At 37.2% G+C, this 21,653-nt stretch overlaps 2 protein-coding genes across 5 annotated transcripts in view; one reads left to right on the plus strand and one right to left on the minus strand.

The window, feature by feature from the left end:
- Positions 1-54: 54 nt before the first annotated feature.
- On the plus strand, positions 55-10,133 carry DONSON (DNA replication fork stabilization factor DONSON). The gene is made up of 10 exons (XM_069474982.1): positions 55-823; positions 1,844-1,924; positions 3,078-3,278; positions 4,245-4,423; positions 5,335-5,513; positions 6,038-6,116; positions 6,231-6,335; positions 7,151-7,349; positions 8,454-8,666; positions 9,265-10,133. Exons 1-10 carry the CDS (start codon positions 506-508, stop codon positions 9,400-9,402), a joined length of 1,692 nt encoding a protein of 563 aa, XP_069331083.1. The 5' UTR covers positions 55-505; the 3' UTR covers positions 9,403-10,133.
- Positions 10,134-10,206: 73 nt separating this feature from the next.
- Positions 10,207-21,653, minus strand: part of SON (SON DNA and RNA binding protein) — a 32,192-nt gene continuing 20,745 nt past the window's right edge. Inside the window, exons 7-13 of one of the 4 annotated variants that reach the window (XR_011233994.1) lie at positions 19,426-19,536; positions 18,227-18,343; positions 14,645-14,724; positions 13,822-13,969; positions 12,066-12,137; positions 11,836-11,951; positions 10,209-11,284 (exon numbers count right to left, since the gene is read on the minus strand). Coding sequence is in view for 3 of the 4 variants with exons in the window: in XM_069474977.1 (XP_069331078.1) it covers positions 11,126-11,284; positions 11,836-11,951; positions 12,066-12,137; positions 13,822-13,969; positions 18,227-18,343; positions 19,426-19,536 (723 nt within the window). In the remaining variant the exon portion in view is untranslated. Of the gene's footprint in view, positions 11,338-11,835; positions 11,952-12,065; positions 12,138-13,821; positions 13,970-14,644; positions 14,725-18,226; positions 18,344-19,425; positions 19,537-21,653 lie in introns of all 4 variants that reach the window. The other 3 variants (XM_069474981.1, XM_069474978.1, XM_069474977.1) reach the window with 3 other exon arrangements.

The following is a 21,653-nucleotide window of genomic DNA, read 5'->3' on the forward strand; positions in this document are numbered from 1 at the left end:
TTTGAGGAGTTTCGGGGAGGAGGTCGAGCCCCCGAAACATAGCCATTGCCCTCTCTAAATTTACTGAAGCAGCAGCCCATCACCGCAGCTCAAGTATGACATTTCCTTTCCATCACGGCGCCACACTCCGGGCTGATCACATCCCTGCTTCGGGCTTAAATAGCGATCAGCTATTTCGGTGCCCAACGGAGTAGTGCACACCGGTACCCTGAGCCTCATGCTTCTCAGCCTCGCCACAGCTGGGGACTGGACTATGGCCAAGTACCTGGCAGCAGCGCCAGGGCGGGGTCACGACTGGACCAGGGGGCGGTGGCGGCCTCCGACGAAACCGGCCGAGTCTGGGGCCTCGCGCGCGGCCTATCGCGCATGCTCCGCCAGGCGGCACGTGGGGCGGGGCCTCGGGCGGCCTCCGCTCGGTGCTCGGCGCGGCGCCACGTCGGGGGCGGGGCCGGCCCGCGCGGGAAGTGCTTGAGGGGCGGCTGGGTGGCCTCAGCCGCCGCGCGTTATGGCCCTGTCGGTGCCCGGCTACTCTCCCAGTTTCAAAAAGCCGCCCGAGATATTGCGGCTCCGACGGAAGAGGGCCCGGAACCGTGGGGCCGCCGTCTCCCCGCCTCCTGAGCTGCCCGAGCCGGCCCCTCGCCGCGCGGCTCTGGCGGCTGGGCTGCCCCTCCGCCCGTTCCCGGCCGCAGTGGGCAGAGGCGGCGGCGCCGGCGGCCCCGCCGCGGCCCGAAGGAACCCCTTCGCTCGCCTAGACAATCAGCCGCAGGTCGCCGCCGAGCCCCCCGACGGGCCGCCTGGCGGCCAGCAGGAGGCGCCGAGCCTGGTGAGTGTTCGCGCCAGGCAGCGGGGGGTTCTTGTCTTTCGTGGGTTGACCCAGCTGTGAAGTCGGGGATGGAAAGGTCTCGCGTTCGAGGCAAGGAAATGGGCGCGAAGAGTGTCAGCCACCCCGTGGCCTTGGGTTGCCTCACCTTGGGAGCGGCGTCTCTTCTGAAAGGTCGGATTTGTGGGCAGTGCGTCCCGCAAGCCGCCCCGCTACAGGATATGCTGACCTGGCGCGTCGTCGCGTTCGTGGGGAAGTGAAGGGCACCGGAGTGGGCCACCCACACTGGAATCCAGCTCGTAGCCCTCTTTTACAGGGCTTAAAGATAAATTGGAAGATAGGTGAAAAATTCCTTGAACAACCCATCCTGGAAGGCAGCTGTTTGATGGGCAAGTTACGAGACCCTGCTTTCCCACCGTGATTCAGGGGCTCTCTTCTCTCATTCAGGATTATTCTGGGATGGAAGAATTTTGATTCATGGGGGTCAGAATTTACTAGCATTTTCCTTTCCCCAAAACTTTTTGGATCTTTCTTTTGGTTTGAAACACCGGCCCTTTTTCCCTTTAATTTTGATATTAAAGTTCAGACACAGGCCGTGCACGCTCACGCCTGTAATCCCAATAATTTGGGAGGCGGAGGCCGGAGGATCGCTTGAGCCCAGGAGTTCAAGACCACCCTGGGCAACATAGCAAGACCCTGTCTATACAAAAAATAAAACTAGCCAGGTATGGTTGTGCTAGCTACTTGAGAAGCTGAGGTAGGAGGATGGCTTGAGTCCAGGAGGATGAGGTTAGGGTGAGCTATAATCTTGCCACTGCACTCTAGCCTGAGTGACAAAGCCAGACCCTGTCTCTGAAGTTCAGGCACAAAACCGAAGTGAAACTCTGTTCGATTAATTTGGGTGTGTATGAATTTGGTTCGTTTGCATTTACTGAAAAACCTGCATGCCAGATGAGGCTCTGTACATGTTGAAAGCAAACTTCAGCGTCGTTTAAGTTAAAAAAGACAATTTTTTAACCTCAGTTTTTAGAGTCTAATCAAGAAAATGATTTGCTGTGGGAAGAGAAGTTTCCTGAAAGAAAAACTGTTACTGAAATACCCCAGGTAATACTTTTTAAATATCATTAGAGTGTATATTTTTATAAATTTGTGTTTCTCAGAAGCATTTTGCTTGGAAAGTGGTTTTACAGGGAGGCTTGAGAGTGATCATCTCTACAGGGGATGAAAAGATGGCATCAGCCAAGGTAGAGGACTTGGAATGGTACAGTAATGATGTCTGTAATGGCAAGCACCACTAAAGGAGGCCTAGCAGATGTGCATTTTTCCTTCTACCTAACAGTTTTTAACACTCTTCTTTGGGTAATTGACTCCTCCAGCTCATTACTTAGAGTCAACTCCTCCAGGTTGAACTACTTTTTGAACTTCGTCCTTTACCAGATCTTTAAACCAAATCCCCAGATGACCACTACAAGTTGTGGCGTAGCACTGAACTTCATTCCCTTCCCCCAGCACACATATGCACACACATATGTTTCTATTCCAAGTACTTCTGTTGTGATACGTAGTTTGATAAATGCATAGTTTGTCCTAATGGGAACAGGCTGGAAGAGTTCCTAAGACCCATTCTCCCTTGTAAATAATGGTCTGTTGGAGATAGTTCCCCCTTCCCTGATATTTTGTTGTGATGTTATTTAAAAGAATCCTTGTAGTATGTAGAAAATTGACCTGAAAGGACAGCAAACAGGTTGAGGGAAAATATTTGAGGTCTGGAAATGTTTCTTAAATGTGGCCTTTATATAATGGCCATTTGGTAAAAAAAAAAAAAATATATATATATATATATGGCCTTTAAGGGCCCTACCTAAGTTACCTGCAGAAGGTGCAACTTAGTTTTGCTTCAAGAGCTTAAAAGGCCTAAAATGTGCTTTTTTTAAATACTTGGAAGATTTCTACTTTGATAGCAATATCTGTAGTACTATAAAGAACAGTATAAACTAAAAAGTGAAATGTGCCCCTCTGTTCCTACCACCCCCAACAACAAATTCCTACTTCCAAGAGGTAACCACTGTGAAAAGTTTAGTGTGGCTGCTTTCAGTCTTTTTCACAATGTGTATAGTATATTTTTAATGTTGTTTATTATATAGTTTATATAATTTTGACTTTTCGTATGTATTAGTATCTAATGAAATCTTTAGGTTGAAGATTTTTCTTGGTACTCTACTAATTTTTGTCGTCTTTTTTTTTTTTTTTCTAAAAGACTCCCCACATATTCTCCAAATCTGATACTCCATCCTCAGAAAGTACTGAATTACCTGTGGATTGGAGTATTAAAACTCGACTCCTTTTCACTTCTTCTCAACCCTTTACCTGGGCAGAGCATGTGAAAGCACAGGAAGAGGCTCAAGGACTTGTCCAGCATTGTAGGGCAACAGAAGTTACTTTGCCTCAAAGTATACAGGTAATTTTGAAATAAAACAGCTATGTGTTAAAGTAACAAATGTTGTTCTTTGCATAATATCAGAGATAGTGCTTTCCGTTAAGTTTTTCTTCAGACATTTAAAGGTACAAAGACTTGGGAAATTTTGTTTTTCCAAAATAGTGTTCTCATACAGCCTTTTATGTAATTAACTGCCCATTAAATTTAGAGACCTGTCCTGAGAATTAATCAGTGTTGCAGGCAGGAATTGTTTGAACTAAACCATTCTTTTCTAAAGCTTTTTATGAAAGAAAACACAAGGAAAATAAATGAAAAGCAGTTGAGTAGGATTGCAAGAACAGAAGGATTCTGCTGATTTTCTTATATATACTTTGGTTTTTTTTTTTATACGCACTGATTCTTGCTACCTCCATAATGGTCTCGTAAATTTAGTGGAGGTAGTGAGTTATAAAATGGTTTTAGAGAAATACAGTGCAATTACTTTGAAGTATCACCTCAACTCAAACTAGGTTAAAAAGGATTACCTAAAAGAGGTCTTGTTACATACATCTTTTCAATAAATAAATCAGGATGATTTGTGATTCACTTTATTAGTGTTTGCTGGCTACTTTTGAAACAGTGTTTTGGCAGGGCAGGGGCGTGGGGAGTGGCGGGGTGTTAAACATAATGATACCAACGTGCGCACGCGCACACACACACCTCATGATAAAAAAGATAGTCATTGTTCTCAAGGATGGTAGAGGCCAGGGAGTTCCCATCTGTGTTTAAGTGTTCCTTCTGACACATGGTTTAACAGACTAATTTCCGGCCAAAAAGGAATTCCCAAATAATAATCTACATTTTAGCCTCTATAGCAGTTGTTAATGATTTCCTGTAGAAAGTAATAAAGATTCTTAGACTAACTGTGTGGTATATTCATTGTCCCTTTAATGAACTTCTATGTTTCTCACGGGGCAAAAACCGCCCACTATCACCTCTGGATTTTAGGATCCCAAACTCTCCACTGAGCTCCGCTGTGCCTTCCAACAGAGCCTTATCTATTGGCTCCACCCTACCTTTCCCTGGCTTCAACTGTTCCCTCGTATTGGAGCTGACAGGAAAATGACTGGAAAGACAAGCCCTTGGTCAAATGATGAAACATTGCAACACATTTTAATGAGTGACTGGTAAGATAAGTTTAAAAAAAAAAAAACTTGTGTAATCCAACAGCGAATTTTCATCTTAGCAGTATTCTCTGCTTATCATATTTTGTGATGTGGATATGTGCATAGCAGCAGAAGGATATCTGTGTCCTTCTAAATTTTATCTGAAACTGCTCATAACCAACATGTAAACTGTTTACTTTTTTTTTTTAAAGCTCTTAACTCTATCCAATCATCAAGTATATATATGAGTTTCATAAATCTATACAAACATAATTCTTTAAGTGTCTTCTTGTCAGTGACTGTTTCCTTTCTCAGTCAGCAGAAGTTGCTCAGAGAAAGTCAGCAACCAGTTATCAATTAAGTTTTGTTTAAAGTAAAAATGATAAGTGTTTAAGTAGTAAACACTATTTGTTAAAGTATGGAGAAGTCATCACATCCCCATTACCAATTTCAGTCCTTTACAGCTAAATTGAATGTAACCACAAAAACTTAAACTAGTATCTGAAATGTTTGTCTTGTGTTTTAAAACAGGTTAAGTATTAAACTGAATTATACAAAGTCATATTTTAAACATTGATTTAAATCTGTGGTCCCCAACTCCCAGCCTGTTAGGAACTTGGCCACAGAGTGCCACCACCACTGCTCCCCTCCCCCCACCGTGCATGGAAAAATCACCTTCTGTGAAACTTAGGAATAGGGAGGTGGGGAGAACAGGGAGTGGGGGACCACACAGCAGAAGGGAAGCTTCATCTGTATTTACAGCCACTCCCCATTGCTTGCATGACCACCTGAGGTCTGCCTCCCCCTGCCCCATCTGTGGAAACATTATCTTCCGTGAAACTGGTCCCTGGTGTCAAAAAGTTTGGGGACCGCTGAGTTAAATGTTTAATAATTGCTAAAGAATATATATATATTTTTTTTTTGCTTCATAGGTCTGTGAGCTTTACTTCTCTATATAATCTGCTGAAGACAAAACTTTGCCCCTATTTCTACGTTTGTACCTATCAGTTTACTGTCCTGTTCCGAGCAGCAGGATTAGCAGGAAGTGATATGATCACAGCTCTCATATCTCCTACAACTCGAGGTTTAAGAGAAGCTATGAAAAATGAAGGTAAAAGTTTAGGTTTAGATTTACCAGACTATATTATAAACTCTTGCCTTAAAAGCTGAAATTTGAGTTGTCTTTTACCAATTGATTACCAATATTATTTTAAGAAATGTATTATTTCTTTATTTTGGGTTTTTGTTACTTAAGCTGTTCCTAACACATAGCTTTAAGTTAATGGTGTTCCCTCCTCTGATCTCTTAAATAAAACATATTAGTGGATCATGAAATCTATTTAGTGGGTCCAATCAGCACTTTTTTAAAAAGTGAACTGGAATAAAATATAATAGATGAAAAGATATCATATGTATGTAATGAGTGTATATATTGTGTCCTGAACCTTTTGTTTCTAGGAGATGTCTGTGTTTATAGGTTTGTGTGTTGTGCGCTATTAAGAAAGCTTGAAAACTACTGCCTTCATAGAGCAATTGTAAAAACTCACATTTCAGATGTTTTACACTCTAAAAGTAGGGCACATCTGTTAAATACTTTTTTTAAAAAACTCAGGTAAATTTTTTTCTCTCATGTAGGTATTGAATTTTCTCTGCCTTTAGTAAAAGAAAACGGCCATAAGAAGAGAGCATCTGGAGCAAGCTTGGGATATGGAGAGTATGTGATTAAAATAACTTTTTACATTGTCTAGTGATTTATAGACTCAGTGAAATAGATTTGTAGAGTTAACAGCTTTGTGAAATGGGGATTCTAACTATAGCGATTTCCTAGGGAGCAAGTAATCAGTGATGAGGATGAAGAAGAAAGTTTTTCCTGGCTGGAAGAAATGGGTGTGCAAGATAAAATTAAAAAACCGGACATACTATCTATCAAGCTGTATCCTTTCAGTTGCTATTAACTAGAATTACATTTTGTTGAATTAAGTTAGTGAGGAATTTAACATTGGCTGGCTATGCTATATGAATATAATCTCTTTTTGTTGTTGTTGAGACAGAGTCTGGCTCTGTTGCCCAGGCTAGAATGCCGTGGCATCAGCCTAGCTCACAGCAACCTCAAACTCCTGAGCTCAAGCAATCCTTCTGCCTCAGCCTCCCGAGTAGCTGGGAATACAGGCATGCGCCACCATGCCCGGCTAATTTTTTCTATATATACTTTCAGTTGTTTGGCCAGTTTCTTTCTATTTTTAGTAGAGACGGGGTCTCACTCTTGCTTGGGCTGCTCTTGAACTCCCTACCTTGAGTGATCCTCCCGCCTTGGCCTCCCAGAGTGCTAGGATTACAGGCGTGAGCCACCATGCCTGGCCTATGAATATAATCTTAAATTCTATTCAGATTGTATTAAAACTGATTCTCCCTTGTAACATTAAAGTAACAAGCCGGTAAGTATCAACAAACCGTGAACTATTAAACTGTTTTTTTAATGAGAACATTCAATTTTGGTTAAATTTGTGGGAACACAGGTATATTTTTGACTAGAGAAGAAATATTTTTATTTGGTATTGTTTTCTAGCAAATTTAGATGGTTAACATTTTGATTCAAACATATGCCTTATGATTGTAGTGAAGAGTCATAGCATGAGCATTCTATTTTGTTATGGAGAAAAGGGGTCCTATGTGATTCAGAATTGAGATAACTGCCTTCCACATTAGTGTGGAATTTGCTTTTGTAATTTCCTTAATTGTCACCTCCAGACGTAAAGAGAAACATGAAGTACAAATGGATCACAGACCTGAATCTGTCGTGTTGGTGAAAGGAATCAACACTTTTACGTTGCTCAATTTTTTGATCAACTGTAAGAGTTTAGTTGCTACCTCAGGTCCACAGGCAGGGTTACCACCAACCCTCTTGGCACCTACAGCTTTCCGAGGTGCCACAATGCAAATGCTGAAGGTAATAAAGATATTCAAAACTTCACCAGTCTCTACAGCCTAGTTTTTAAGTACTTTACTTTTTTTCATAGGGTAAATTCTTGATTTTTTTTTTTTTAAATAACTCCTAGCATTTAACTTGCTACATATTTTAATTTTACTTGCCTCCCTTAAAAGCCCACAAAAGGTTTGATATAAGATAATTATTTCAAAGACAGTATTTTTCCAATATTCTACAGTGACAGTGGATTACTAAATCAAGATGCTATACAAAAAATTGTATTCTCTAGAGCAGCAGTCCCCAGCCTTTTTGGCACCAGGGACCAGTTTGATGGGAGTTTTTCCATGGACTGGGGGCTGTGGGGATGGTTTCAGGATGAGTAAAGCACGTAACATTTATTGTGCAGTCAAACCTCTGCTAATGATAATCTGTATTTGCAGCCACTCCCCAATGCTAGTATCACTACTTCAGCTCCACCTAGATCCTTGCATGCACAGTTTTCATAGGTTTCAGGCTCCCATGAGAATCTAATGCTGCTCCTGATCTGACAGGAGGTGGAGCTTTTGCAGTGATGGGAGTGATGGGGAATGGCTATAAATAGAGATGAAGCTTCACTTGCTCTCCCGCCACTCACTTGTCGCCACTCACCTGTCGTGCTGCCCAGTTCCTAACAGGCCACAGACCAGTACACACCTGCAGCCTGGGGATTGGGGACCACAGCTCTAGAGTATACTTCAACTCAAAATCTCATGTGTTGGAGAGTGTGCTGGAGATTTTATTTACTAAACATTTTTACTCACGTAACATTGTTTAGATGTCTTAGAAAAAAATTTTTTACGACTTTAACATTTTGTACTTTAGTTTTTTTTACTTTTTGTAAAGGCAGGGTCTCAATATGTTGCCCAGGCTGCTCTTGAACTCCTAGGCTCGAGCTATCTTTCCACCTTGGCCTCCCAAGGTGCTGAGAATACAGGCATGAGCCATCATGCCCAGCCAGAAAATACTTTTGTTCCGTAACTATTAAAGAGAACTCCAAATGGAAATAACTGAACACATTTTTAGCAAGGGGAGAAAAGCTTGAGCGATAGTGATCATAATTTTCTTTTTCTTTAAATTTTCACGAAGGCACGAAGCGTCAGTGTGAAGACACAAGCTCTTTCTGGATATAAAGATCAGTTTAGTTTGGAGATTACAGGTCCTGTCATGCCTCATTCCCTACATTTTGTGACCATGCTACTCAAATCTTCACAGAGTGGGTCTTTCTGTGTAGGACTGTATCCACACGAGCCAACGGCTGTATTTAATATCTGCCTGCCAGTGGACAAAGTACTGCATAAGGTAAGTAGACACCTATAAACATACTATTTTACTTGTAGCTAGTTTCCTCAAATTAGCTGGAGGAAGTGGGTCACTTTTATGAGTCACTTTTGTATTTCAAGTTATAGAACTGTTACTATTTTATCAGTTATGAATTACTAAGAGGAAGGAATGTCTTCTGTACCTAATTTTTGAGAGGTAAATTTTAGTCAGTCCTTTGTACTTCTAACAGTGACTACAGAACTTCCCAAACACAAGATAGTATTTTTCATTGTCCTCCGAGATCCAAAACATAGTAGTTCCTGATTGCTTTATAATTTAAGGAAACCTTATTCACTATAGGTATTTACTTAACTGTATTTGCCTTTAATTTTGAACAGTTTTTATTTAGAGAGTTACACTAAGACTGAAAATTGTCTCATACTCACCAGTTTGCAAGACTTTCTTTAAAAGTAACCAACATCAATATTTTGGGATTCTGGCACTGCAGAAATTCTTAGGATCAACTTCTATCAATAGGACGAGTTATGTGAATGAGCCATTTATTTGTCAAAGTCTCCATGGTAATTATTAAAAAACTCTTGAGTGTTCAAAGACTAATGTGCTTTTTACTGAACAGGAGGTTGTTCATAAGGAGCTTGTTAACTGTGGTTTACACCCTAAGACCCTGGAGCAACTTAGTCAAATACCATCACTGGGGAAATCATCTCTACGCAATGTGGAAATGAGAGACTACATTTATAATTGGAGATCCTGAACAGCAAAGTAAGCCTAAAAGGAATCTTTGAGGAAAAAAGCCTTCTAGCAAGGAAATTCAAGATTCTTGAAGTTAAAGAAAGGAATATACTTAAAAATATGAAATGTTTATAAACATTAACTTTTTATTACATGCACTGAGCAGTAGCATTAAGGTTTTAAATCATTTTCTGCCTTTACTATTTTCAGGTAAGATTTTCAGATGTGATGATAACTCAAACTTTTTTCCAAAAAAAAAACTTCAAATAACTTGAATGAGAAATCTACATCCCTACAACCTAATTGTAAACTGAGTAGAAAACTGAATTAATGTGTTACCTTGCATATGGGAAATTGAGACTAAACCTGTAGCAATTATCTCATGGCACTGTGACAACGAATAGCATCAGGGCAAAATTATGTTACTTTAATATTTACCTAATACTATTAGCAGGTTGTTTTATAAAGATAGAAAATAGACACTATCTGCTGAGCTGATTGTTGAGGCTTCTACCTTAGCATCTTTCCTACTGATTTATAATTCCTCTATTCTCCAGTATACTTAAATTTGTCTTTTTAAATGCATGTTAATTCAGATAAAAGGGTATTCTGTATTCCACATAGAATAGTTTTAAGAGGAGTTGTAAAGTCTGCTTAGTTGTCATGGCAAAGTAGTATTTAATGTACTTATGGGCGAGTGTGCGTGTGTATGTGTGTGTGTGTAATTCAAATTTTTTTTTAAATAAAAGTGCTTAGAAATCAAAAGCATTGGGTAAAGATATAATAGTATTTAAGTATGTATTCACTTTATAATCCACAAAATAAAAACACCACATTTATTCCAGAGAAGTTTGTATTTGGGCCTTAAGCTTTTGAAAATAAAGTTTAGAGACATAGCATATGAATACCACTGTAATACACATGAAATATTCTATAAGACCCTAAAAATTAACATAAACTTAAACTTTCTCTCATAGTCAACAAAATAGTGGCTGGTTGCCAATTTTATTAGATAAGTTGGTTACAGCATTTTAATTATCATTTTACGTCTATCTAGGTGTAGCTGAAATTCAAAATGCACATCAAAGTAAAACTATATCACAACTCAATGCCATACTAAATGTACTTGGCCTCTGCAGAATTCTAGTCAGACTTCATTTTTGACTCCCTTATGACCCAAGTGGCTTTAACAGGAATGCAGGACTTTCAGTGCTGATCATCACACAACATACCACTTTCTTTTTATAACCTCTACAAAATTTTAAGGGGAGATGGTGGCATTAGCCCTGTGGAACAGATCTTGCTTGATTACCTCAATAACACTGGCCCAGTATCTGTCCAGCAGAACCCATTGTGAAATAATAGTACAAGGTGCACAGCCCTTCTCTGATTACAGGCAAGTGTTACAGCAGCCTAGCCATAAGGAAGGGGAGTTACATCATAGTACAAAATACAGTATAAAAGCGTTATTTAACATTCCACACTGAAGATTACTGATGCCTTCAAACAATCGTTTGGATGTTAGCCACTTAAACAAATACATCACTAAGGTAAACAATATAAACATACCAAAACCCTGTATGGTTAAATACAATTTCCATGGTACAAAAATCAAAGCCTGGAGATGTTTGTACAGATTGCTTTTTACACAATGTCTTAAATTGCCAAATATTTACAACATTAAAGAGGAAATACATTGTGATGCAGAGTAAAATTATCTGAAATGATTATTATAAAACCTCAATCTATCTACGTGAGGCACTCCTGAAGCAAGTGGCATTAGCCATGAGGTCCTTTGGTACAAGGCCCATTGCTTGAAGAACCACAGTAGCTGCTGTGGCTTTAGCATGCTTCTTATTAGGGCTGGCAAAGCTGGGCTGGTAAGCGCTTCCATTTATCAATACCTATTCAAGAAAAACATACAATTGGGCTGGTAAGGGCTTCCATTTCTCAATACCTATTCAAGAAAAACATACAATAAGAACAGCATCAAACTTTAATATCTATTAGCTTTGTATTTTTTCACTAAATGCTAGAAAAATAATTTACAAAAATATAAACCCATACTATGTAAGTCAAATTAATTTCAACCCAGAAGCAGTAAATCATTTGGGAAAAGGGACTGCAAATTAAGAGCAGATCTCCAAATTGAAAAATAAGAATAAATCAATACCTGATAAAAGTACTAAACAGATTCCCCACATTCCACTAGAAAATATCAACAAATCGTGTACCAGATTTTGCCCACAATTTCCCTCTAGTTTTTTAAAATAAGATACTCATACTCACAAGTCATATTAAAGCACCCTTCTGTGTTTTAAAACCCGACCACTCACCCACACATGAAACCCCACCCACAAACAGAATCTTAATCTTGTGATCATGTTTAGCCCTCACCCTCTAACATTAAATTATCAAATTAATATATACAATTAATGAAAAAATTCATATTTACCCTAAAGAGAAAATGTTTGCGATGATCAGGGCCACTATCATGGACCAAGAGAAATTCTGGTGGTTGCCACCTTCTCTTATTACAGATTTCCATCAAGGCAGACACAGGATGCTTGCCTGCCCAAAAAAAAAAAAAAAACCTTGTTATAAATTATTTCCAACAACTTTTATAACAAATTATGAATTTAAGGTGGGGGTGGAACAAGAAGGAATTCAAAAATGTGCTCTCACCTGACAGATCTTTCATTGCTGCAGAGAAGTTCCCAGACCTCTTTTGTGCTCTTTCTCCTACTGCAACAAGACCTTTAAAAAAAAAAGGGGGGGGGGTGGGGGGCATCATTCACTAAATAAAGCTGAAAGCATCATTTTAAATTATAATATAGAAAAGCAAAGCCTCCTTGTAGGAGCCTGAACCTAAATCCATGCCTTCAAATAAAATCAATTTCCTACTACACTTGATTTCTACGTCAATTTTAACTTCTCTTGTTGTTTCAATATATAAATTTATATTTTATGTTCATATGCCTTAGTATTAGAAATAGCAAATGTCCACAAAATACAAGAATTTAATATATGAATATGTATACAATTACATATTCAAATTAAATGCCATGTAATTATGAACACCTCCATGTCTGTTTCTTTACAAGTTTAAAGTAGTGGCTATTACAAGTGATTTCTGCAGGTTTACTGTCTCAAAAAATACTCAGTTATGAGTATGTTCCCAAAAATGTTAGGACTTTATACCACCAGAAAAAAGGGTGAATAAGGCAGTTGTCTAAAAGGATAAATAGGTCCTCCCTTTTTCCCCAGGAAACACTCCCTTTCTTAACAAATGTGAGATGTTCTCAAAATATAAACGTAACTTCTCTACATAACCTCCTCCCCCCCACAGGTCTATTTCAAAGAGAACTAACTATATTACTAACTCAAAACAATGCTTTCCCAATTTCTATATAGTTTGATTATTCCTTATCCAAAATGCTTGGGACCAGAACTGTTAGATTTTTTCAGATTTTCAATGTCTGCGTTATACTTACTGGTTGAGCATCCCAAATTCAAAAATCTGAAATCTAAAATGCTCCAACGAACATTTCTTCTGAGCCTTACCTTATGTCAGTGCTCAAAGTTTTGGATTTTGGAACATTTCACATTTCCAGATTTAGTATGCTCAACCTATATATTACAGGAAAATTTTTAGCCACTCCTTTGCTAATTAATTCCTGCTAATACGTGTGCTGTTCTCCTGAGAACTCACCCAGACCAATGTTGCACAACTCCAACATGGAATTTTGCAATACATATTTGGTGCAAAAATAGTTTATTTCCTAAAACATTATTCCAAGGGGTGTTGTCTGTGGGAACTAAGTATATATTTAAATACTTGACAACTACATACAGGCTTTATAGATCCCCCTCACTCCCCAAGTGTCTGAAGATAGTAGGAAAATACAATCAGTGCTAAAAGTTCCAAAGTGCCCTAACACAAGACAGTTAACAAGGTGAAGGCTGTTGTCGGCAGTCGGTCTACTATTTTCCAACCCCAACCCAACTTAACTATTAAGCTTAAAAAGAGAGACAAGCAAAAAAGTTTATGAAGTAAAGACAAAATAGCACTCTAATAGGAAATAATGAAAATGTGTAAAATATCTGACAAAAAATAAAAAAGACAAGCATAGTCCCTTGTCATGAGAAAACAAAATCGAAATTCCATTTATGAAATCTAGTTACTTTTGTAATCATATAATTAGATATATGCACATTTTCCTAATAATTAGCTCTTAAAAACTCAAACTAGTGTCTCCATCATACTGATATAAAAATAAGTTGCTGTGTGTGAATATGGGTTAAAGTTTTTTCTGACAAATAGCTATACATATACAAGAAATAACTCCAGTTCAGGATCACGGGGATTAAAGGAATGTATAAAATGAAACCCTGAATGTTAAAGGAGGTATAATAAACATTCTAAAAGAGAACTTGTTACCTTTTCGGTCTGTCTTAAAATCAACTAGGATGGGTTCCTTATTTCCTTCTTTGTTTTTTCCTAATCCTTCTCCTTCTCTCCAGCCCATTTTTCTCATCAAAACGGCTCCCATTCCTCCAGTTACCGGGGCTGCTCTTAAGAACTGATCCTATCCAAGGAAAAGAAAGGTAAAATGTCCCCATTTTACAGTTAGAACTTGACTACAGGCTCACTGGTTACTTTCTAAAAAGAGGAATCTTATTTTGCTTCTAGATCTGTTATAGGTATAGCAATTAAATGTAAATGCTTCTATACTTAATACATACTGTAGTGTATGTTCTAATTATTTTCACATTAACATATTATTTTGAAAGTCAAATCAGACAAGTAAATGGCAGTTTTAAAACAGTAGCCCTCATGCCCCCCTCCAAAAAAAAAATTAGAACACTCCTGTTTTCGTCCACTATTTAGGTTCACTGGTATCTCTTCTTAGCTTGCAAAATAAAAAGAAGGCAATGTTAAAAACAGTCAATAATATTGTCCCAGGTGTACCTAGTTTATGAATAAAGCCCAGAAATCATTTAGAAATAATTTGGACACTGAAGAAGCATACTGTTGTCATCCAAAGTTTTCTTCCCCATTCTACTATAAAGCAAGTATAAATATTTTACTTAGAAAATCCCTATGAAGCAAAAAGATAACTCTTTAAAATAAATATATGCAGTAATAAATAGAAGAGAATCACATAAAATGCCCTGTAAGTACACCAAAATGAATTTGAATTCCTTTAAAACCTAGCTTGATGTTAAAAGACTTTTAAAAAACTCCTTAAATGTTTACATACCTAGGCCTCGGTAGCAGCAGTGTTGTGAATAGTACGGCTGGCACTGACCGGGGCAAGAAGACAGCTACAAGGATTTGGCCCTGAAACAAGTTTCCATACAGAGGGGTGAAAGTTCACAGGTTATTCTGTGAACAATCATCTCTCTTGTATCCAACCCACTGAACCATAATTTCCATCAAAGCAGCAAACCACTTAATGTCCTAAGATGCACAACTATATATCCATTAGCATGAACAGTCTGTTTTTTTCACATGTTAAGAAATATTCAATGCCTCTTTTTAAAGGGCATCCATGTACATATAACAATATTGAATTCCACTGTTGATCGTTAAGGCCATTTTTTAAAATTTAAAACATTATCTCCAAATCATGCTTTATTTCCCCATTTGGCCATTAAATTTTAGGTTTACATTTGCAAATATATAGCAAAAGTCATTAACTTATCAACAGAGGGAGTCAAAACCTTTGGTAGCTCAGGAAATAGTATGCATTATAATTTCCTATATTGATAAGTTAATACTAAATATAAAAAATCCTGTTTTTACACAGTAATAAAACTGTATAATCTCATTTATTTCCCAGCTTTATGATTAAATGCTGGGGAGAAAACATGCCAATGATGTGTGACTAGACATTAAGTTCAACAAGGTGCTCTGATGGAAGGAGGCAGCTGTGGAGGTAAAAACATACCCCTGGTTCAGTTCCTTATTTGGTGCAGGCCATGCAGTGTAGATGTATAAAGAGAAAGGTTAGCTGATGCTTGGATATCAACTGCCTTGATGCTACACACCTAGAATGACTTTTACTTACTTCCAGGTTCATCCGCCCCTCTTTTCCAGGGAATACTCCTAAAAAAAAGGGCAACTGTGCACAGTACAATATGTAACCCCAAATAACCCAGGTTTCCAATTTTGTTTCCATTCTCTAATATCTTCATCTGTTGTTTCTCTACCCCAGTGTGTATGCTGTTTACAAAAAAAAGCCAATCTAATGAGACCGTATTAATAACCAATATTTATCAGGTCATGTCCAAATCATTTCATTCCAGAAAATGAAAGGTCTTTTAAATCAACAACCATTTGAAATGTTTTACTGACAAACGAGAATACTGATAAGACTTCTCTTTTTTAATCTAAAAATACCCTGCAATAATCTAAGAATCAACACAGAGAATGTTGGCATTCCATGTGGTTTTTAACACATAAGGAGGATGTTAGGCTATATTAAAGCAAGAAAAAAGCCAAAATCATCATTTGAGCAAGTTTTCGAAACACAACTAAACATTTAATGAGTAGACAGTATTTGTGATGTTTAACAGGGATGACATTTTAAATTTTCAGTTACCTATTGACTTCTACATGTTCTGGCCCATTTTCATAAAAAAAGAAGTTCCTCCTTTATAGCAGCATCAAATATTCTTCGGTAATTCTATACAACTGGATGCTTTCCTGAAAGTGTTGCTTTTTCTATAATTTAAAAATTGGTCTGACAAACACATATCTTACGATAATTTAACAAAATGATTCACTTCCCAAAGTATATTTTACATAAAATATAATGATGAAATCTTTTTAAAGGTCCTACTAAACATCTTAAATTATTTATTTAAAATCTGTGAACTGCCTATAAGATTGAAAATACCAAAAATTATTTTAGGGGATAGGGGAAAGCCAATTGAATTAGTAAAAGATTCACTGTGTACAAGTTACTTGTGTTACCATGTCATGATGATATTTAAAAGTATACAAATGTTACGGATCAGCACATCATTATACCGATAAAGACTAAAATTTTGCAATGGAAGCACATATTCAGAAGTTTCTACATAGCAATGTACATGAGTGTGTGTTGTACGTCTAGTTAAACACCCATGAACTTCATGTTTTAACTTCCTGAAATATTGAATACTCAGCTTCAAGACTAAATAATATTAAAGAATCAAAACAGTAAAGAATTAGATGTACTTTTATAATTCTTCCCACTGATAGATGAAAGGTATTTTTTTAAGGACTGCATAAATCGTTCTATTTTTAACTGCAATATAAAATAATAATATAAAATTAATCCAAACTTTCAATATTTTGCTAGATTATCACTTTTTCCAACACCACCCCTCAGCAAGCTACATTGTAATTTTTCAATGACTCTGAACTCACTGTACACATAATAGTGCAACTACTGCCCCAAAAAAGGGAAGCAAAATGAGTATGTATGTTTTATATTGATTTGTTAAGAGAATCAACAGAGATAAAACTATCAAAACTGAAATAAATGTTATGAGACTAAATTGTCCAAAGCAACCAATTATCTCACTTTTTGGAAATCTAGCTTTGGCACCCAGAGTAGCTCTCTCTAGGTAACCATCACACTGATTACCACTCCTGATGCAGTAGTAAGGACTTGTCTCCACTTGACACTTGGGAGACTGAAATTCCAAAGAATTACTTGCCCATGATCACACAAGGAACCAGGTGTACAACAGGATAAAGAAACCTTCCCAGTCCATTAGAACACGCAGCCTCCCAGTTTCAGCACTGTTATGTATGCTGCAAGTGCTCCTGAAACAAATTTCCCATCACTGATCCAACCAAGATTCACCCCTTCACCAGAACGTATTTCTTCAGAATGCCCTTCTCAACCACCTAAGACTCCCCCAATGATGAGGCAGCCGTAGATGGAGTTCACAGGTCTCATTGCAGGAATCTGAAACCAGGTGCACCTACATCTTCATAGCGCAAGGTGTCCGTCCTCTCCCTTGATTTTACGTCTTATATATGTTTTTTTTTCCCTGAAATCAGTGGTTCTCAAATTGAACCTGTGGATCACCAGAGGCCACCAGGGCCTAAATGGTGGTCCACAGATTAATCTCCATCCCCATCCCGCCCTGTTCACCACCCTTCAGCATGGCCCACCCAACTCCAGCCATCCTCCCTCAGCCTTCCAGTACCATAGCAAGATCACCACATGCAGTGCTAATAGTAGGGCCCCCCAACCACTTCTGTAACCAGCAGCTGACCTGGGGCTGGAGGTCACAAGAGGAGAGGAATAGGGGCCAAGGTATCTTACAGGAGGGCGCAGGAACTAATGAAGGGGTAAGGATAGAGAAATAGACCAGTGGAAAATTAGGGTGGTAGAGGGCTCTCGGGGGCAGTGATCCACCAAAAACAAACCTGTAATAAAGTATCCCATGATGAAGAAAAATTTGAGAATCACTGCTTTGAAATGATTACGTTAGTAGTCCGGCAGGAACTGTGGAATATTCTGAAGAGCACCTAATATGCTATTAGTATTGAAACCAGAGTTAAATAAAAATACCACCCCCTGACCAAAATCAGCAGCAGCAATTTAGAAAACAACCTCAGGATATAAAATGAGTGGCTCTTGAGCCATATTTATACATTTGCCATTGTCTCATGAATCCAGTCCATCTTCAGTGTCCATCCTGGAGCATATACACACAGCAAATTTACTCAGGAACTTTGGTTAGAGTCACTGGCCTCTTCATGCATTTTTAATAAAACATTTTCCAAAAACTTTGTAACTTTGTACTTCAACACTTTTGTATGTGCATATATTGTGTACCTTTTTAATCCAGGCTTGAGCACCAGTATTAGCCAACTGTTCTTGTGTTAGAACCTGTACGCCTGTACTTCCTGTGAACTGGCCAGGAATAGAGTTCAGCTGAGCCCAGGCATCAATCTGAAGAAAAGAAGCCACCTCAATTAACTAAATAAAATTACTTATTTGATTAAAATGCCATTGGTAATAATTTAATTCACTAAACACAAATGTCTTAATAACAGACTTAAGCACTTAACTTTAAAAACAACATATTAATTCATACATATTTAAAATTAAATATTCTGCTAAAGTTAAAAGAAGCAGTTTGTTAACATTCAGTGAATCCCATTAATAACAAGATTTGAGATGTATATCTAACTAAAAAGCATAGCTATACTATTTTCTTCAAAATATCACAGAAACATGAAAAATGTACAAAACAGCTCATATAACAAGGGATCCCCACCCTCCTTCTTACCTATCTCATAAAAATGCATTCTAATACACGTCATGATAGCCTGGATTTTTAATTACTTCCTTTGAGATATTATAAATCAAGAATAAATTCATGACATATGCTTAAAGAGTAAAAAACATAGGATACTATCCCACTCAAACACATTAAAAAGCTTTTTAAAAAACTGTGTACTGCATCAATCACCAACATTTTCTCTGACAGTTAAAGAATCAGCTGTCATTTATTCAAATTGTTTTTCCTGAACACCTGTACTCTCATCAATGTATTTCCTGTTTGAACATGTACTTATTGTTTCTATATAGATTTATCATAGAAAGAGTAGAAAAGAAATGGAGAAGCTGTCCATTGTCAAAAGCAGACTATGGATTCAGATTGTGTTGGAATCCCAGTTCCCCCACTTACTAGTTGTTTGACTACAGATTTCACTCAACCATTCTTTACCTCAGTTTTCTCAATTGAAACATGGGAACCAGTAATACCTAACACATCTCATAGGGTTGTTGTGGGCACTTAGCTATATTTATATAGCAGACTGTAAACTCTATGAGGGCAGGGAATTTGTTCTATTGTGTTTGCTCAAGAAATAGTTCCTGCCACATAGTACACAGTAAACATTTACTGAATCATCAGACCTCAAATCATTTTCATTTAATAAGCCAGCTAATTTAAAGTAAATGATTATGTCACAATTTAACCATCTAGTTAGTGAAATTCCCATTTAGACATTAAAACTGCTACATACCCTTTCCTGAGCTCGGTTTAACATGCTCATGGCTTCAAGGTCAAATGCGTTCTCACTGAGTCTTTTCTGAGCAAGTGCCCGTTCACTCATTGCTGTAGAGATGTCCACAGGCTAAGAAAGAAAACATAGATAATTATCTCAAATTACCAGCACTCCCTAAATTCTGAAGAGTGCCTGTATCTTTAGTTGCTACATTTCAAAAACAAAATAATACCCTTATATACTAATAATCTTGTTAAGGAGAAGACTCAAAAAAAGTAACATAACCTTGGAAAGTAGACAAGGATTAAGGTAAATTACAAGGTATCATAGGCATCATCATAGGCAGCAGAACCATTCAGTATATTTTCTACTATAGCAAACCATAATCGCAGAATGTTCCATTAAAAATTTCTAGCCTTCGTTAACAAAAAGTTATTTATAATAAACTGGGAATTATTTGAACCAAATTTTATACTCCATAGCAGTTTTTATTTTACTCTCACTTGTTAAGCATTAACCTTCAGAAGCAATAACTAAAATTCTTGAATAAGCAGAAAAGCATTATGATCACTCCTTTACTCATCAGCACATCTCTTTCATCTTCTGTAGTTGTGCATGGGTATGGTTTGGTCTTAAGAACTCAATTTCTTTAAAGAATATGTTCAGGATATAAATAAATGAACCTTTTGTTTTCAGTTTATATAGATTTATTATCGAAATTAAAATATTTCTGTGGAAGTCCGTAATAACATCAAGTGAAACAGTTTTAAATGTTTGAAGTCTTAGGTCCTCCTCAAAGCTCATATTACTACCTTTTAAAACTCTATGCTAAGCAGATGTAAATTTTATATTTTAACTTTTCTAAAAAAGTAATCTTTGGAGGAAATTCTCAATTTGTCAGATTTGTGGAAGGTTTAACTACAGAAGGAACATCCATCAAGTAAGTATGTGATATTTTTTCTTTTAAAATTAAGAAGTCAAGTTGATTTGTATCAACTCACTAATTCATGACTTTTTTCTTTCAATACCTCTTATACTATTTTCTAGTTATCTCATGCAAAAAAAATCATTTTTGTAAAATGCTTATCTGACATGGAAAAAATTTTGCTGTTTTCATGTACAAAAAATGACAAGTACTGCATGACCATGACAGATATAAGTCAGTAAAATCACTAACAGTCTAATGTACCTTTAGATAAACCAAGGTTTTTCTTCTACAAAGCAAGTATAGATTTTTATATAATGCCTTCTTAAAATGAAGGCAAAATTAAACTGAATTCATTCTGTAATTATTTATTAGATTGTATCAATGTTGTGAATTGAAAGATCATAATCTCCTAAATCAACTTAGAAAATCATCCACACAAATTAGAGTACTTCTAAGGCCTATCAGAATTAATCTAAGCAAAATCTGACTGGAACACTAAGAAACTTAGTATGTTCACCTTTCACTTCTACTGTATTTCTGATCAATTCCTGGGACTTTAAATGGGAATGCAGATATTTCAGGCCACAATTTATGTCCCCTAGGCCTACCTTCCATGTTTCCTGAAATTGTCAAGTAGGATTATCAAGGTGACTTTTGAAGGCACACTAAATGAGACATGTACTGTCCCATTAACCTTGCCAGACTTACTTCAGTTTTGACATCAATCTATAAATCTAAGTGTTAGGGTGCTTAGTCATAAATAATAAGGTTTTTATTCTGAAAAGGCTAAAATTGATACTAGGAAAAACATGTCTACCCATCATCCCAAAGCCTGATCCCCAATTTCCAACTATAAATTAGCCACAAAGATATATTTAGAAGGCTCTGAAAATGCTAACTTTCCTAGAATAAAACTAATTCTTTCCAAGTGGAAAGCAAATGAATATACCTATGAATTCATTTTTGTAGAGATTATATCTTCATATTTTTCCTCTTTTAGCCTTTATTAAGCAAGTAATAATGCCTGCTCATTTATCCCTAAAATAAACTTCCTTCATATCTCAAGAATGTTTCACATTATATTCACATCTTACTCTGAAAGGAATATAGCAATTTGATATTTACTTTAGATAAAATTACAGCTATTATTTCCTAGGGTCGTACAAACTTCATCTATTCTTCAACAGGCTTACGAATGAGCTTGCAAAGTTCATGTCAAAAATTACCAAATAATTTGCCTATTTAATTTATTTTTAAATATGAAAAGATATGCTCAAAATAGAATGAATCAAGGTTATCTTAACATCTGATCTTCAAG

Source organism: Eulemur rufifrons, chromosome 7 (assembly GCF_041146395.1).
Source record: "Eulemur rufifrons isolate Redbay chromosome 7, OSU_ERuf_1, whole genome shotgun sequence".
Lineage (NCBI taxonomy): Eukaryota > Metazoa > Chordata > Mammalia > Primates > Lemuridae > Eulemur > Eulemur rufifrons.

What these genes read in the sequence shown, in the direction of transcription:
- DONSON (XM_069474982.1), top strand. Translation starts at nt 506, where the DNA reads ATGGCCCTGTCGGTGCCCGGCTACTCTCCCAGTTTCAAAAAGCCGCCC. An exon ending in AGCAGGAGGCGCCGAGCCTG is followed by an intron (nt 824 to 1,843) that starts GTGAGTGTTCGC and finishes TTTTAACCTCAG; the next exon opens with TTTTTAGAGTCTAATCAAGA. An exon ending in GCAAGCTTGGGATATGGAGA is followed by an intron (nt 6,117 to 6,230) that starts GTATGTGATTAA and finishes GCGATTTCCTAG; the next exon opens with GGAGCAAGTAATCAGTGATG.